Genomic DNA, 17,206 nt, shown 5'->3' with positions numbered 1-17,206 from the left:
GATAATGAAAAATTAATTTCAAAAGTGTACAAATTACTTTTACAATGGACTACAGAAGATGAAGTAGTGAAATCTCAAATGATAAAATGGGCAATTAATGTAAATAAAGAAATAAAGATGGAATCTTGGGAATATTTGTGGAAAAACTCTATGAAACTCGCAACATGTCATAGTATTAAAGAGAACTGTTTTAAGATGATGTATAGATGGTATATGACTCCAAAAAAATTAGCAAAGATGAACAATAAGATGCCAGATAGGTGTTGGAAATGTAAAAAACATGAAGGCTCTTTCTACCATATGTGGTGGACTTGTGAAAGAGCTAAAATGTTTTGGCAGATGATTCAACAAGAGATATCTAAGATCCTAGGATATGAATTTAAAAAAGCAGCAGAGACACTTCTGCTGGGATTACAAATGGAGAATTTTCCAAAAGAAGATAGAACTTTAATATGGTACTTGCTCTCAGCTGCTAGGACATTGTATGCGCAGTTGTGGAAGCAAGAAAAAATACCAGAAAAATGGGACTGGACTTTAAAAGTTATGTCATGGAGTGAAATGGATAAGCTGACAAGAAAATTAAGAGACTGCGATTTAGAACTCTTTAATCGGGAGTGGAAGAAATTCAGAAGATATGTAGAAAAAGAGTGGAAAATAAAAGGACACTGGACAATTTTTGAAGATTAAGACCTTTAAGACAAGAATATAACTTTTGAAGGGTTTTTTTTTTCTTTCTTAATCAATTTTTGTTTTTTCTTGATAGTTAAAGGTACCTTTAATATCTGTTTTCAAAAAAATAACACTGGCGGGGGTCAATTACTGGGGGTGGGGTGGGAGGAAAGTAAGATGTGGGGTAGAATGATGCTTTCATCTTAAGGTTTTTATAAGCTGTAGAAACAGTTCTACTACCATATGTTACCAATAAAAATTGTTTATAACAAGTCCTTTTGGATTCATGTTATGTTGCCCTCCAAAGTTCAGGTCCAGTGGAACATTTCGATGAACAGATTTCCACCTGTGAATTGCAACTGTCTCATCCCTTCTTACTGTAGCCCCAAATGCCTTCCCCTGTATTCTTCCTGGGGGTCCTCTGCTCCCCCGGGAACAGCATTCGGGGGGCACTTTGGGTTGCAGCGGGAAGAAGGTAATGAGAAATTCATGCTCCATGGGCAGGTACGCTGTTTAGGATACAAGCCACCGCAGTTCCCTAGAACCTCACAGCTGGGTGACGTGATAAGCCGTGCTAACTATGCCCATCTTGATTCTCAGCTGGCTAAAGCAGCAAGCAGCTGGGCTGTTGATGGCTTGCCAAGTTAAGAGGCAGCAGCCCTCTGCACGTAATTGGGCATAACAATATTTGCAGCTTTAAAAGGCAAGTAAGGCACCTTTGCTACAGTTGTATCTACAGAGAAAGGGGACTAGGTTTTGGGGAGGGCAGATGTTGTAGAAAGGCACCCGGGCGTATTACTGGAAGCCATCAATGTTATTTTCAGCAATCCTGAGCTGCAGCACAAAGTTATCTGGTGGGAGCCATAAGTGCAACGGAGCAGCACAATGGATGTTTAAAGAATATTTATAGGTATCTGGGGGGCAGGGGAGGCTGCCTGACGCCTCCTGCTGTGTAAAATCTAGAGGGGAAAAAAGAACAAAGTTGCAAAAAACTATCATTACCAATCCAGTTTCTATCACACAATGAAAGGATGTGTCGGAATAATAGCTGGTGTGAAACTATGAAGTTGCCATTTTCGATTGCTGCGCTCCTCTTTCCCTTCAGCTGGGAAAACAGTTGTGCCGAGCGAGGAATTGGGAGAATGCCTGTTATCCAACAGCTATTTCTTTTAAAAGGAGAGAACAGAGGAGTTTGGATTGCAGCGAGCAAGATGGCTCTTATAACTGATCCCCACCAGCGGCTGGTGTCTGTCATTATGTATTTCCTATCGTTCATTTGTGAATGTTCCTTTTCTTGGTTTGTTAAAAGCCCTCAGGCTGCTCCAGGCATTTTATTAACAGTGGCAAGTAGTGTAACAACGTTTTGATGTCAATGTCAGGGTCTCTGGCTATTTCACATCTTGAAGTGAAATGCATGGTTGAGAACCCCGGGAGCAGAACAATCCCAATGTGTGAGACCCGTGAGAGAAGAATAGACAAAAGTTTTCTGTCCAATGAAGCTGATCTTCAGTAAGTTCAGGACAAATAAAACTCTTTTCTGCAGGTCACTAACTGGTCGAATTCACAATATTTAATTTTCTTCTTAATCCTTTAAAGTAAGAAAAGATAAGATGGAGGAGTGGAAGGGGATACAAGTACCAGTACAAGCTCCTTTGAGAAAGAATAAAAATGTGATGGGTTTGGTTTTATAAAAAAATTATTCACTTAACAGTTGTCCTTAAATTAATTGGACAACACATTTAAAACACTATTTAAAAACAAATTATTTAACCATCCTAATTATAAGGGATAGAAGAAGGAGAGTTTGGATTTCCTTTCCCTGTCCAGTTCTCTTCAACTACAAAACCATTATGACAGAATGAATTAAGTAGCACATAGAGGAACAAGCCTTTCTAATAAAAAATCAGCATAGCTTTTGACAATGGAAGTCCTTTCTCACCAACTTGTTCGGTGTAGTGGTTAAGTGTGCGGACTCTTATCTGGGAGAACCAGGTTTGATTCCACACTCTTCCACTTGCACCTGCTGGGATGGCCTTGGGTCAGCCATAGCTCTGGCAGAGGTTGTCCTTGAAAGGGCAGCTGCTGGGAGAGCCCTCTCAGCCCCACCCACCTCACAGGGTGTTTGTTGTGGGGGAGGGAGATAAAGGAGATTGTGAGCCGCTCTGAGACTCTTCGGAGTGGAGGGCGGGATATAAATCCAATATCTTCTTCTTCTTGGGAGTTCTTTGACTGGTATAACAAACATATAAAGGGTGATCTGGATACCTGGACCTTCAATTTTTTTTAACGAAGTCTCTTAACAAGGGCTCCTGTTTAAATTTTGAAGCCATAGGATAAGAAAATGGGTCCTTTTAGAGATTTTTTTTTTAAGTTAAATAGCAAGGAGCAAAGAGTAAATGGACAATTCTCATGCTGGAAAGAAGTAAGCATTTGCAACTGGTATTGGTGGTTGGTACTGGTATTATTAATCGTGATGGCTAAATGGAACCTTCATTTTCAAAGACAGTGTTCCTATATTCACCAGCCATACCTATGTTCTCTTACGTCCATGAGCCATTCCTATTATTTTACAGCATGCAAATTATCTTGCCTTTCTGCCAGTGAAGCTCATCATATTGTGTTTCTGTTGTTGTTCCACTTGTTATCCTTTTGAAATCTACGCAGAGGTTCACTGGCCTAATAAAGAGTCTTCCATGAATCTAATCAGCATGCTGCTTCATTTTGACCTTTGAAATCTCTGTTGAGGTTGTTCTACAAGAGAAGGCCGAACAGTGACCCTTGAGATGTTCTTCTAAACACCACTTCCCAATTCAACAATTTGCCTCTTAATTTTGAGCCTTTGAATTAGGTCCTTTGGGTTGTTCAGTCAGAGCATTAACATGCAAGTCATATTAAGGGCTTTTGTTGTTGTTTTGAAACAGATCGCATGACAATACAGCAACCCAAGTATCCTAATCTCATTTGCAATTAAATTTCTAAAGGGTTCACTTTAAGGGGAGTAAACTGAACTTCAAGCTTCAAAAGAGAACATAGTGAAAGATGTGTAGTATGGGCAGTTAAAGATCTTAGATTACAACAAAAAACTTTTCCTACAGATCAATGGTACAGGCTTGGGCACCTGCATGGCCCCACAATATGCTAGCATCTTCATGGCTGACTTGGAGCAACGCTCCCTAGACTCCCACCCACTCCTAGCTACCTTATACCTGCGTTACATTGATGACATTTTTATGGTCTGGACACATGGTAAAGAAGCCCTGGATACATTTCACCAGGCATTCAATGACTTCTATGCCACCATCAACCTGACAATGAACCAGTCTACGCAAAAAATACATTTTCTGGACACCACTGTTAAAACACACAACGGATGCATAGACACTACCTTATACCGGAAACCTACTGACCGACAAACATACCTGCATGCCTCCGACTACCATCCCAAAATACCAAACGATCCATTGTATATAGCCAGGCTCTACGCTACAGCCACATTTGCTCCAATTCTGCTGACAGAGATTCTCACCTGAGAGATCTACAACAAACCTTTTTGGAACTAAAGTACCCACTTGATGAAATCAGGAAACAGATTAACAAATCCAGAATGATACTCAGAGAAAACCTGTTACAAGACAAACCCAAAAAAGACAATAACAGAACACCACTAGTGGTCACACACAACTCTCAACTGAAAACAGTTCAACGTATCATCAACAACTTACAGCCTCTATTGAATAGTGACAGCTCTCTTTCAAAAGTACTGGGGGGGGTGGTGGTAAACCTTTTCTTGCACACAGACAACCCCTAATCTCAAACAACTCCTCACCCACAACAATACAACATCTCATCTGAGCATGGGCACTGGTACCAGAGCTTGCAATAAACCCAAGTGCCAACTTTGCTGCCACATACACCCAGACAACACAATCACTGGACAGAACAGCATTAACTACACCGTTCCAGGCTCATTCACTTGCTCATCTTCCAATATTATATATGCCATTAAATGCCAACAATGCCCTTCAGTTCTTTACATAGGGCAGACAGGACAAACCCTCTGCCAAAGGATAAATGGACACAAATCTGACATCAGGAATTACAGAACTGAGAAACCTGTGGGGGAACACTTTAACTTTCCAAAGCATTCAATGGGTGACTTCAAAGTAGCTGTTTTACTGCAAAGGAACTTCAAGAACAGAATGGAGAGAGAAATTGCTGAATTACAAATTATTATGAAACTTGGAACAAACACCTTCCCAGGACTGAACAGGGATATTGGGTTTTTATCTCATTACAGATGCTAAACCCACTCTCAGAACTTCAAGAACAGAATGGAGAAGGGAATTGCTGAATTACAAACTATTATGAAACTTGGGACAAACACCTCCCCAGGACTGAACAGAGATGTTGTTTTGTTTTTTTATCTCATTACATATGCTAAACCCACTTTCACCATATATTCACAGTATTCCAATGTATTTCTCTTTTAAGACAGTGTATCAGAATAATGCTTTTGTATTGACATAAACAAGGGATATTGGCTGTTTATCTCATTACATATGCTAAACCCATCTTCCACTATATTTTAATGTATTTTTTCCTAATGGCAAACTAGAATGATGCATATCAAGGGTGGCCAATGGTAGCTCTCCAGATGTTTTTTTGCCTACAACTTCCATCAGCCCCAGCCACTGGCCATGCTACCGTTGGCCTCCTCTGATGTATATATTTATGTTACATGTTAAAAGGTAAATTAGTTGGACTGGAAAAACTTCTGGGAAAGAAATGTCTTCTTTTTGACCCAGGTTTATTAGCAATAGAACAATTAACAGGCATTCTCACATTCTGACATGTTACTGTTTTATGGCTTCCCACGCTAATGTAACCCAGAACAAAGGTTTTCTGAATTTGTTAATTTTACTATTCTGCTATTGGTTTTTAACTTTGTACCACTTGGCATTCCAAACCCCATCATCTATGCTTACTGTACTCTGCTTACTGTACCTCATTCCTCGTCTGAAGAAGTGTGCATGCACACGAAAGCTTAAGTTCAGAATAAAACTAAGTTGGTCTTAAAGGTGCAATTGACTCCTATTTTGTTCAACTTTCTGAAAATTAATTGACCGATTTGACACTAAGCTTGTTCCGGGTGGAGACCCCTTTTGCTCCTGGTGCTTCTCTTGGTTTTTGCACAAGCTGCGCCACAGCTGTGAGCTGGTGTGCCGCTTTTCCACAGCAAGAGAGATCCTCTTACAAGCAGTTTCTGCTTGCTGCGGAAAAGCAGCGTGCCAACTCGCAGTTCCGGGGCAGCTTGTGCGAAAACCGAGAGGAATGCTGGGGGGCAAAAGGGCTCTCCACCCAGAACAAGCCCTAGTGCAGAACAGGTCATCCTCTCTGCAAAGATCCTCTCTGATTCTTATCAGGGTGTTCCACAAACTTCCTCAACCCCGCAGTAATCTTATTTGTTATGGCACAGAAGTTCAGGAGCAGGACACTCCTAATACTAAATTTAAGAGTTCACACCTTCTTAATTTATGAGCTGGGCCCAAATTCAACCAAACTTTTTGCATTTGTAACAGATTTACCTAGACACCTCATCCCCCACATACAGACACCATGGCTGTCCCCTTCTCACCTCCCCCCCTCTCAAATTCCTTACTAGGGAAGGCCTCACTGCAGGTCTTTCCCTGCACCTTGCAGAAACAGAAGTATTCCAAAGTATCAAGGACCCTAGGAAGCACAGTTTGCCAAGGCACCAATGCAGTCAGTACAGCTGTCAAGCAGTGTTCCCTCTAAACTGAGTTAGTGCGAGCTAGCTCAAAGTTTTTTAGTCTCCAGCTCACACACTTTTGTTTTATCTCAGGAAAAATGGCCCCAGAGCAAACTAATTTATGCAGTTGCTCACAACTTTAATATCAATAGCTCACAAAGTAGAATTTTTGCACACAAGACTCCACAGTTTATGAAATCTAAATATTCCAGTGGGATTGTGTGGCTGGAATTCTGTCATGAGTTCATCTCATGATCCCAAACGTGCGCAATGCCCAGCCGCTTAATTATTTCCAGAGTACCAGATTCATTCTATGTTAATCTAGGCAATCATAAGTTTGCACAACTTTTACCACAACGATTTCTAGCTATCTCAGCTCCGTGACTCAGTCAGCGGAGAAGATGGCTGCAACCTCTGCCACTCACGCCTGCCCTCCTTCAAACTGGGAAGTGGTTTCTATCACCCAGCCAACTAATTGCTTCTCTGATTAGTCACCATACAGTATCTCAAGTTGCTGAGGTCACTATGCAGCCTCGCTATTATCTCTTGCAGTAGGATGCTCGATAGTCTTTTACCAAAAAAGGGGGAGGGGAATGTGAATGTCTAATGTAATCTGGTTTTTTAAAGTCTGAATTGCTTTCTCTGTTTCATTTCAGAAACCTCGCACATACAATATATACATACAACTGGGAATTTAAAGCAAAATTAATTTTGGAGGGAAATGTTCTCACATTCTGAAGCAGAATCTTTTCAAATACCCTTGAGAAAGTTAGAATTTTATTAATAACCTATTTTTTTTAATCCTTTGAGTGATTTTTCAAGAACTTCAATTCTGAAGAGACATTCTTGCACATATGTACATGCTCTCTGATGTTGAATCTTGTACACAGAACATTGCATATCATTTTTTTTTAATTCCCTGTACATTTACAAAATTTTGAATATACATTGGGGGGGAAGGTTCTAATCCAGGGGCGGCCAAACTTGCTTAATGTAGGAGCCACATAGAATAAACATCAGATGTTTGAAAGCCACAAGACATAAATGTTAGATGTTTGAGAGCTGCAAGACAGGATGGAAGGGAGGGAGATGAGGGAGGGAGAGAGAAGTGGAAAGCAACTAACTTTAACTTTAAATTCATTCTTCAAGCCTACGGCTGGCTTGGCTTGGAGAAGTGATTTAAAGAGAGAAATGCCTTCTCCAAGCCGGCTGATGGGGCACTGGGGGGCTTTGACAGCAATACAACATTTGTGAAAGAGCCACATGTGGCTCCTGAGCCACAGTTTGGCTACTCCTAATAATTCACAATTACTCTGGGTTTGTCAATGCTAGAAATCTGCTAACAGATCGCTTCTGTGCAGAATTGCACTTATGGAATGCACTGTTGATTAAAACAATCCCACACCTACACATAAGGCTGGGAATAACCTGCCCTCAGGTAAGATGTGGATGGTTGAAACTGGCTGTATTTTTCTCAGCAGTGAGTCAATTTTTTGTTAGATTTTTATTCAGACCTTCCTCCAAAGCCCTCAGGGCACCACAGACTGCCTGCTTCTCTCATATATATATATATCAGAGCAAGGACAAAAACCACTGAAGCCCTGTCTGAGGGTGGAGCTTTAGCTGAGTGGTAGAGCATCTGCCTTGTATGCAGAAGGCCCTGGGTTCCAGACTTGGCATCTCCACTTGAAAGGATCAGGTAGCAGGTGCTGTGAGGGGCCTCTACCTAAGACCTTGGAGAGTCACTGCAAGTAACAGTAGCTAATGGGCAATAGATTCAGAATGGGCAAAGGAAATAATTCTTTACACAGAGTCATTAGAATGTGGAATCTGCTGGAGAATGCAGTGATGACCACGTGCAGGCACAAACAGCTTTAAAAGGGGATTACATAGACTCATTGAGGGTAGGTCTATCAGTGGTTACTAGCCATGGTGACCAAAGGAAACCTCCTCATTCACGGCAGTAAGCCTCTGAATAGCAGTGCCAGGAGGCAACACCAGGTGAAGGCCTTGGCCTCAAATTCCATGTTTGAGACAGGATAATGAGCTAGATGGACCACTGGTCTTATCCAGCAGGGCTCTTTTTTTGTTCTTATGAGTAAACACTGACCTTGAGAGACTAACGGTCCAACTCAGCACAAGGCAGCTTCATATGGCTTGCCCCTCCCCCCACTGGCTTAATCATATATAGCACGATACTACTGATCCCAGGAAACTGAAGCTATGCAATGGAGCAATGCTTTCTGCCTTCACTCTGGAGTTTATTGGTTGAAAAACAGAGAGAAAAGGAGACACAAATATGGCTACTGATCAGTGGTGTGTGTATGAAAAATGTTTCCCCTTTTCACAGATGGAGAGGTTAGGATAGGGAATCTGGGGGAAGCATTTGGGCTCAGCCTTGTTTTTAACTCTAACAAGTAATACTTTTAATCCACCCCCCCCCCCCAAATATTTATTTTCCTTCTCAGACTCTTTCTATTCTTCCCTCCTTTGTTTCTCCTTTCCTTAAAACTGCAAACACGAACAACCAAAAAGATGATATTGGGTTTATATCCCACCCTACACCCTGAATCTCAGAGCAGCTTACAATCTCTGCCCCCCCACCCCAACAATAGACACCCTGTGAGATGGGTAAGTCTGAGAGAGCTTTCACAGAAGCTTTCACACTGCACACTTAATCACTACATCAAACTGGCACTGCTTGAGACTGGGATCTGACTCATGACCAACCAAACAGAAGATCATTGCACAGGATAAAGTACAGGCTTGGCCTGGAAAGCCCTCTATTCAAGACCTACCTTTGTGATGTGCTACTTGCCCTGGGCAAGTTAGTGGAGCTAGAGTTGAGCTTAGCTGGTTGCTCCCTAAATGAATCTATCACAAGGCTTGGTTGGCATGTCACCTCTACCTTAAAGTCTTTCCACTCTCTTCCCATTTATTTGCCCTGGGCAAGTAGCCATCTTTAATGCTCCATCTAAGCTGTGAAGTCTTGTGAGCAAATATTCTATTTCGTGAGCTACTGCATAAATTAGTTTGCTCTGGGGCCATTTTTCCTGAGCTAAGACAAAAATGTGTGAGCCGGAGGCTAAGAAATTGTGAATTAGCTCACACTAATGCAGCTTAGAGGGAACATTGGACATCTTGTAGCTTCAGCGTCCTGTGTGTAAAATGGAGATGGAAGAGTGTAGTGTACTGGGCAGAACATCAGACTAGGATCTGGAAGGCCCCAGTTCAAATACCCACTCTGCAATGGAAGCTCATTGGGTGACCTTGAGCCAGTCACTCTCCCTCAGTTTAACCCTGTATCACAGGGTTGCTTTTGTGAGGAAAAGAAAAATGTAAGCTACTTCTGGCCCCCAGTGAGCAGCAAAATGAGGTATAAATATCTAAACAAAAATTTCACAGTACTGTCATGACAACTGTCAAAATATAGATTCAAATACTTTTCCAGTGCCAGCATCAGTCCTGCAACATAATAAAGATGCCATTGTTGGGAACATGCTAAGTGCTGTTCCGGAATCATGGGAGAACCAGAACGGGCATACATATGGACACAGGGTGAGGGGTTCCGATTCACAGCTGTGGCTTTTTGCAAGTAAACTAAACATCTGAGCTCTAAATATGACAACTGATTTGAATCTTTCACAGTTTTCATGACTCTGGCAGCCATATTGTTCTGGCAATGCTGTCCTTCCAGATAGTGAGGGGATTGTTTGTACAACTGACTATGGACTTATGTACCAAATGTGAAACCATGGAGTCCTCTGCAATAAACTGTACAATGAAGCTTTCAGAAATCTTGGCATTCCATTGTGAGACAACACACTCTGAGTAACAATGAAGACAATGAAATGAATTCCCAGTGGCCTTTAGCAGCTGTCAAGCGCGCTCATTTCTGGACTGCATTTTTTATGTAGAGAGCAGGTCATCAGCTCTCCATCTCTCCCCCCTTATTTACAGCCAGTGGGCAAGTAGTAAACCATCTGGCCCTGAGATGTTTATGTTACAGACTGGCCCGTTAGTGCCTTCACCTCGCCTCTCCCACGGTTTCACACAGACAGTCCTTATCTCTCCCCAAAGAAGTGTGAGAATGTTTGATGTTTCCAATAGCCTAAAATTCCTTAGTAATAAAAGTTGCTTAGTAACCTTTGAACCCGTGACTCAAGTATGCATCTGTAGTGTAACCTTTGATGATATCCTATATAGCAACTGTGTAACTGTTTGTACCCCATTACTCCCAAGGCTTGTGTCCTTGGTACAGCTCCTGAGTTTCTAACAATAAACCTACTTTTGATTCAAAACAAAGGACTTGGTTATTGAGAAATATTGGCGCTTGACAGCAGCTCTATTTTAGCAGTACGTTTTTTTTGTGAGAAAGTTATGTTGGTTATTCCTGGCATTCAGATGTGGAGGATGCAAAACTATTTACTAGCTGACGTACTATTTTGTTCTTCAGATAGTGAGTGGAACTGCATGACTGTTGTTTTTAATAACTTCATCTAGCAACATGAGATGGAGGTGATGTTCCTGCTTTTCCTCTCCTTCTGTAGATTTCTGCACCCCACAAACCTGTGTTCCAGTGGGTCACTGTACCCCCAGGGACAGTATGAAGGGCAAATGTGAAATCTGTAGGAAGGGAAAATCAGATGCACAAGTCACCACCCCTCTTAATGCAAACAGAAATGCCATTTTGCCCATGGATTGGCTTTTACATAATGGTATCACCAATGAGGATCTGGCCCTCCTTTCTTTATGTCTCAGGGCCAAAAAACCTTACATTGCAACCTTACTGAAGCAGGTCTGGTCAAGAAAGGACTGTGGTGTAGTTAAAAGTGTTGGACTAGTACCTGAGAGACCCTGGTTTGAATCTCCACTTGGGCCATGGAAGTTTGCTGGGCAACCTTGGGCCAGTCACACTTTCTCAGCCTAACCTACCTCAAAGGGTTGTTGTGAGGATAAAAAGGAAAGAATGATGTTTGGATTTGCATGGGGAGGGGAGAAGTGGAATATAAATGAATGAATTAAACAAACTGCCACCTTAAATCCCATTAAAGAAAGGTGGACTCTTAAAAGCTTTACCCAGAACTGTATATAGCTGTTTATACTTTTCTTCCTTCTCCCCGTCTTTTCTACCCCACTCCGTCACCTTTTGTCATAACAGTTTAAAGCCATAATACACTCACGCACAATGCTATTGGTGCATTTGAGGCATGAAGGCATTGAAAAACTCACTATCTGAAGAACAATGGCCTTGAGCTCAAAAATCATTTCTTCCCCAAGACACCTTATTGCAAAATCCCCAGCACCAGAATGGAGCAGGTGCTATGAATCACCAATTACATTTGCATCCTGTCCTCTAAGATGCTATTCAGACAGTAATGAAGCCTCTCTGCCTGTCAGGGAACAACATTCCACCAAAGCTGAATTTTTCAACTTGATCAGTTTGCTCAGGCCTAGAAAAGAACTATGACCTGGCACTGTGTGCCCTACTGCAAGCCCTAGGACTCTGTCCTTCAGAAATTCAGGAAGGGGTACAAGGTCACACTGTACAGAAATGCTTTGACAGCCTCTTAGTGGAATTCTCCTGATCTGAAATTACCAGCTCACAATGGCAGAGGGGCTGTTCTTCTCTTATGGCTGCACTGAGAGCTTAGACTATTTGTTGTTTAGCTTTGTAAATCTGCTTTTGAGTTCCACTTTACAGGTGAAAAGTGGGATAAAAATAATTTTAAAATCTATCAATTCATCTCTTGTTGCTAGTGCCACAGAGATCAAGATGGGTGGCCATGTTAGCCTGTCTGTAGAAAAGTGCAAGAGTCCAGTAGTATCTTATAGACTAACAAAATTTTTGGCAGGGGATAAGCTTTTGTGAGCAATGCTTCATGAAAGCTCAGACCTTGCCACACATTTTGTTAGCATTTAGGATGCTACAGGACTTTTGCACTTTTCAACTGGTACAGTGCTAGTTTCTTCACCCACCCATATAGCCACCTGGTTGTTTCATAAGTTCCTGATGTAGGTAAGCACCAACAGTCTGCATGCTTGATAATGGAGATTCTGGGAGATTGCTGGAGATTTGTATTTACTTTGATTGAATTATTGCAAGTGCATTGTACATAAATTATAAAAAGTGTGGTTAGATTTGTATAAGCTTTTTAGTTATTTATGTCACTATAACCTGTTGGTTGTGGTTTGCTCATTCTCTAGTGACAGCTCTCCTATTGTCTATCTTGCTTGATAATGAAAGCAGTCTGAATAGCTCACTTTAGTGTGAGCTCACTGGGAACTAAGCAGGGTCAGCCACAATCAGTACTTGGGTGGTGGACAGCCATTAAGGCAGACAGGGGGTTGCTATGTGGAGGAAGGAAACGGAAACCACCTTGGCTCATGTCTTGCACTGAACACTCCATAGCCGAAAGTGACATGACGGCACCTTCTTCATCTTCATCCTCTGTATAATGTATCCAGTGACCAAGTTCCAAAGAACTTTGCTAGGCAGGCTCAAAATCACAGGTGTCCCTACTGGGATTCTTTCCCCTTCTGAACAAACATTGCAAATTTCAGTTTCAGCTAACACGGTTATAGGGAAGGGATTTTTTTTTTTTGCTGATATCCACTTTTTTTTAGCCATTGAGTCCTCTGAGAGAAAAGACAGAACGGTGTAGCCCAGTCTTGTCAGACCTTCTCAGCTAAGCAGGGTTGGTACTACAAAGGGAGACCACCAAGGAAGGCTCTGTGGAGGAAGGCAATGGCAAACCACCCCTGCTTCTCCTTGAAAGCCCCTTACTGGGGTTGCCATAAGTTGGGTGCAATTTGACAGCACTTTACACACACATTATTCTTATTCTCTTTTCCCTTTTTTACGAGAGAGTTCTCTTTGTAGAGAAATCAATGCACCCTTTTGTAACTTCAGCTCTTGCTGTTGTTTTATGTTATGCAGTACAGGGTGGTGCAGGAGGACAGGAAAATTCCCTACTTCCTCTGGGCATGTATGGACTGAAATTCTAAAACTCTCCAAAATCACCCTTCCTGCCTCTTCCTCTCTATGAATTTCTCTGTGCTCAATACAGAACTGATTAGAAAGTGACTCCCAGTCCCGAAAAAACTAATGGATTGTTGAAGTTCAGGAAGAAATTGTACAGAGAGAAATTAAGAGACTTTCTCTTAACAATACTTGTTTTGACAAGGTTGTGGTTTTAGAAAACACAAGCTGGAAGCCCTCCTGAACACGTTGAACTAAGTATGCCATTCTCAGTATTCTAGCCTATGTATAATAGAGCCTATCATGGACCCCACTATCTACCTCCAGTTACCATTTTCCCCAGAGTACACAATATCCATGACCCACATTCTCAGAAAATGGCACCATTTTGCTAACAAAAAACAGTGAGGCCAGGATTTCTAAGAATGCAAAGACTTTAACATTTGAACATGAGTAATATAAGCCTGTCATCCTAAATCGCTTTCTGCAAAAGAAATATTTCTTCACAAAGTGATCTTAAAAAACCTAGAAATTATATTTTTAATTTCTCAGTAGAAACTCAAAAAGAAGCAGCACAAACTATTATTGCTTCCTCTTTTTGGTAAGGTTTGAATCAGCCAAGTATGGCTCATTTAGTGAACTATTTCACCCATTTGGGCACGATTATATCTTGGGAATGATCCCAGGGCATGTACATCAACTCTGCTGTCTTTTTAATGCCCCAAAGATTCCAACTTGGTTGGTTTCAAGGCAGGGAGAACTCCTGGAGGACCCATGACAGCCAGTCTAAACTTCTTGAAAGAAAAATGACATATGAGCATCCAAAACAAATGTAAAAATGTAGTCTGCATCTTGCACGAATCTCTCACACTGTAACCTGGGATTCATTCTCACATTCTTCTCACACCCTTCAAGGAGCTCAGCTGGGTTGTCCAATTTCAGCCTCCAACAGCCCTATGATGGCTCATTTAGGATGAGTGAGGATTTGAACCCAGGTTCCTCCCGGCAAAGAGAACTGACTATCCATTAAACCAAGTTGTTTTGGCTCTGACACTGCAGCTACTTCACATGTTCAGTCCTATAGATAATTATTCCACTCTAAACCCATTAAAAGCAGTGATTTTAGTGATCGAGTAATTCTGCACAGGATTGGACTATCTTTGCTTCTAGTGTATTAACTCATGAGATTTCTGCATGACTTTTTCCTCTGCTGTGCTGTCGATCAATCTCTCTCCACAGCTACGAGAGCCAGAGATTAGCTTCTGAAAAAGCCTGTTATAATACATTAGACAGTCTCATTAAGCGGTTACCTCTACCAGATTATTACACTCCAGTTTGTTTTTTGCAGTGTGGAGTGTTCTACTTGTACCTGAGGCATTCAGCTGTATTATAAATACTGCACTGGCGTGACAATACTTTTGCTGTAGGCCAGAGACACTGAATTGCAATGGTAATTAATAACATACAATTGTGCACAAATGCTGACCACACTATGGTCGTTTTCGCACTCACCTTCCGCCGGTGCGACCCCCCTCTTCACCGCGCCGGAAGCTCCCGTCGCAAAAGCCGCGCAAACGCCAAATTGCTTTTTGGCGGTTTCAGTTCGAGCGGCTTTTGCGCCGGGAGCTTCCGGCTTTTCTGGCTGCTCCACAGCGTTTAGTGCGAAATCCGCGCAGATCCTGCGCGGTGAAGAGGGGGGTCGCGCCGGCGGAAGGTGAGTGCGAAAACGACCTTTATGTTTTAAAAAAACACCTTCACCAGCTTGCATTCCAGAGCACTTTAGCTAGCTGTCTCATGTGTCTTTAAACTGCTTTCCATTTAACTCCACACAGCTTAGTAGCCCTCAAAGCAAAGAGAAAATAGTTTCCAAAACCAGTTTACCCCTACACTGTCACAATGCAAAAATTAACTGATCAGTTTGATGTAAGATATCTTTCTGGGTGTGACTTGTTGCACTAATCTCTCACATGCCGAATGACAGAGGCTTCTCTTCCCTCCAACCAAAGGCAAAAAGAAAATGGAGAGTAGAGGGTTTTTTTAAAAACAGCTTCCTCTCAAATCCTATTATCTTGGTTGGTTATAGAAAATGCTATCAACTTGCAGCAGACTTATGGTGACCCTGTAGGGTTTTCAAGACAAATGACACTGAGAGGTGATTTGCCATCGCTTGCCTTTGCTTAGCAATCCTGGACTTCCTTGGTGGCTTCCCATCAAAGTACTAGCCAGATCTGGGCCCTATTATCTTGTGATAGGCCAATTACAAAGCTTTAGAGACACTCGAGAACCAAGACACACAATTACTTAACCATCATTCTGTGAGCCATCTATGGAATGTGAATGGGGAGACAGCTAGTGAGCTACTGTCACACAGCAACTGCTGAAGTGGAGTACATGGAAACTTGGACAGCAGCCACGGTTCCCAACTGTTATGTCAACCATCTTGATAAGCAGGCAATGAGCAGGAAATAAAAAGCTTTCTGAAGACACTCCAACATAGCACAACAGGGCAAGCCTTATGATTTCCTAATGACTTTCTGCTCTAAAGAGCGCAATTACAGAGGGACTGCAGATCTGTGGTAGAGCATCTGCTTTGTATACAAAAGCTTCTAAGCCCAGTTTCAGCTAAAAGGATCATATGTGATATGAAAGACCTACCTGAGATCATGTGGAGTTGCTGGCAATCAGAAGACACTAAGGCAGCATCATGTATTCATTTACCTGAAGCTATGTTCAAAACAGGTAGGCCACATCTCTCTCCTTATCATGGTGATGCTCAGGACTTGGAATACATGTTTAGTTTAAACCATCCTCAGTTGCTCACCCTGTTCAGGTCACTGAGCTAATATAAGCACACTGATAATGAACCAAAATAATTTCTATGACTTGAACAAGGCCAGCATTTTACCTATTTAAAATTATATGTCTGCTTTTCTCCTGAGCAACTTGTGATGCTAAAGTTCACCAAATGGGAGTCCATATTCCCAGAATATTTTTGTATTGTTTCCTAGTTTTAGTCATAAATGATTATTAAATTTTCACCACATATCAAAGTTCCAGCCATTCCTTTATCATGGGAATCCATGTTGGTTCCAGGATGTGGGGGGCACCCTTAATAGGCCTTCTTACCTGGATGAGGTAGGATACACAAACTGAGAAATCTCTTACGATGTCTCTGTTCTTCTTGTACACTAATATGAGAATGGAATCATACTGAGGAAATGGCCCCTTTAGCCAATATCAGGGACCTGTCAAATTTCCATTCTCCTGGAACCAGCCACAGTTGGGATCTTCCACTGCCATTAATGCTTCACAGAAATTTTCTGGCAGCTGCTAGTCCTCTACCTTACTCAGTTTTTCAGCAGAAGGAAGTCTCTGTCCTCTTGTATAACATGAGAATTTGAAAGAACCGAGATATAATGCATCATGTCTACTTGAATTTTCTGGAGGCAGATGGGCTACTCCTCCCATCCACACCAAATATTTCTCTTCCCCTTCTCAGAATAAGCCAGGTCTCTAACTCTGAAGCTAAGTCCTCCAGAGAAGGGGAAGCCCACTACATATTCTAAGTGCATCTCTGGGCCAGGAGGATGTGTCATCCTACAGTGTGGGACTCTGAAACAATGGTTGGCTGGAGAACACCCTGCCCTTCAATCTTGCTGAATGAATAGATCCCAAGATGTACCTGTCAACCATGTCTGGGTTCCTTCCATGTTACTGGACCCTCCTTGATCACCCTCCAAGAACAACTACAATGCATATCTGGATGGAAGTCCCCCGTTGGACAG

At 42.0% G+C, this 17,206-nt stretch overlaps 1 protein-coding gene across 2 annotated transcripts in view; it reads right to left on the bottom strand.

Moving 5' to 3' along the window:
* Nucleotides 1-17,206, bottom strand: part of SNCA (synuclein alpha) — an 86,969-nt gene that overhangs the window by 33,378 nt on the left and 36,385 nt on the right. Inside the window, exon 5 of one of the 2 annotated variants that reach the window (XM_060247059.1) lies at nt 9,202-9,210. The exons of the other annotated variant lie outside the window; for it this stretch is intronic. Within the exon in view, the coding sequence (XP_060103042.1) occupies nt 9,202-9,210 (9 nt within the window). The remainder of the gene's footprint in view (nt 1-9,201; nt 9,211-17,206) is intronic. 2 annotated transcript variants of the gene reach the window in all.

Source organism: Heteronotia binoei, chromosome 9, assembly GCF_032191835.1.
Source record: "Heteronotia binoei isolate CCM8104 ecotype False Entrance Well chromosome 9, APGP_CSIRO_Hbin_v1, whole genome shotgun sequence".
Lineage (NCBI taxonomy): Eukaryota > Metazoa > Chordata > Lepidosauria > Squamata > Gekkonidae > Heteronotia > Heteronotia binoei.
Note: the sequence above shows the minus strand (reverse complement) of the source record. Positions and strands in the feature narration are given on the sequence as shown.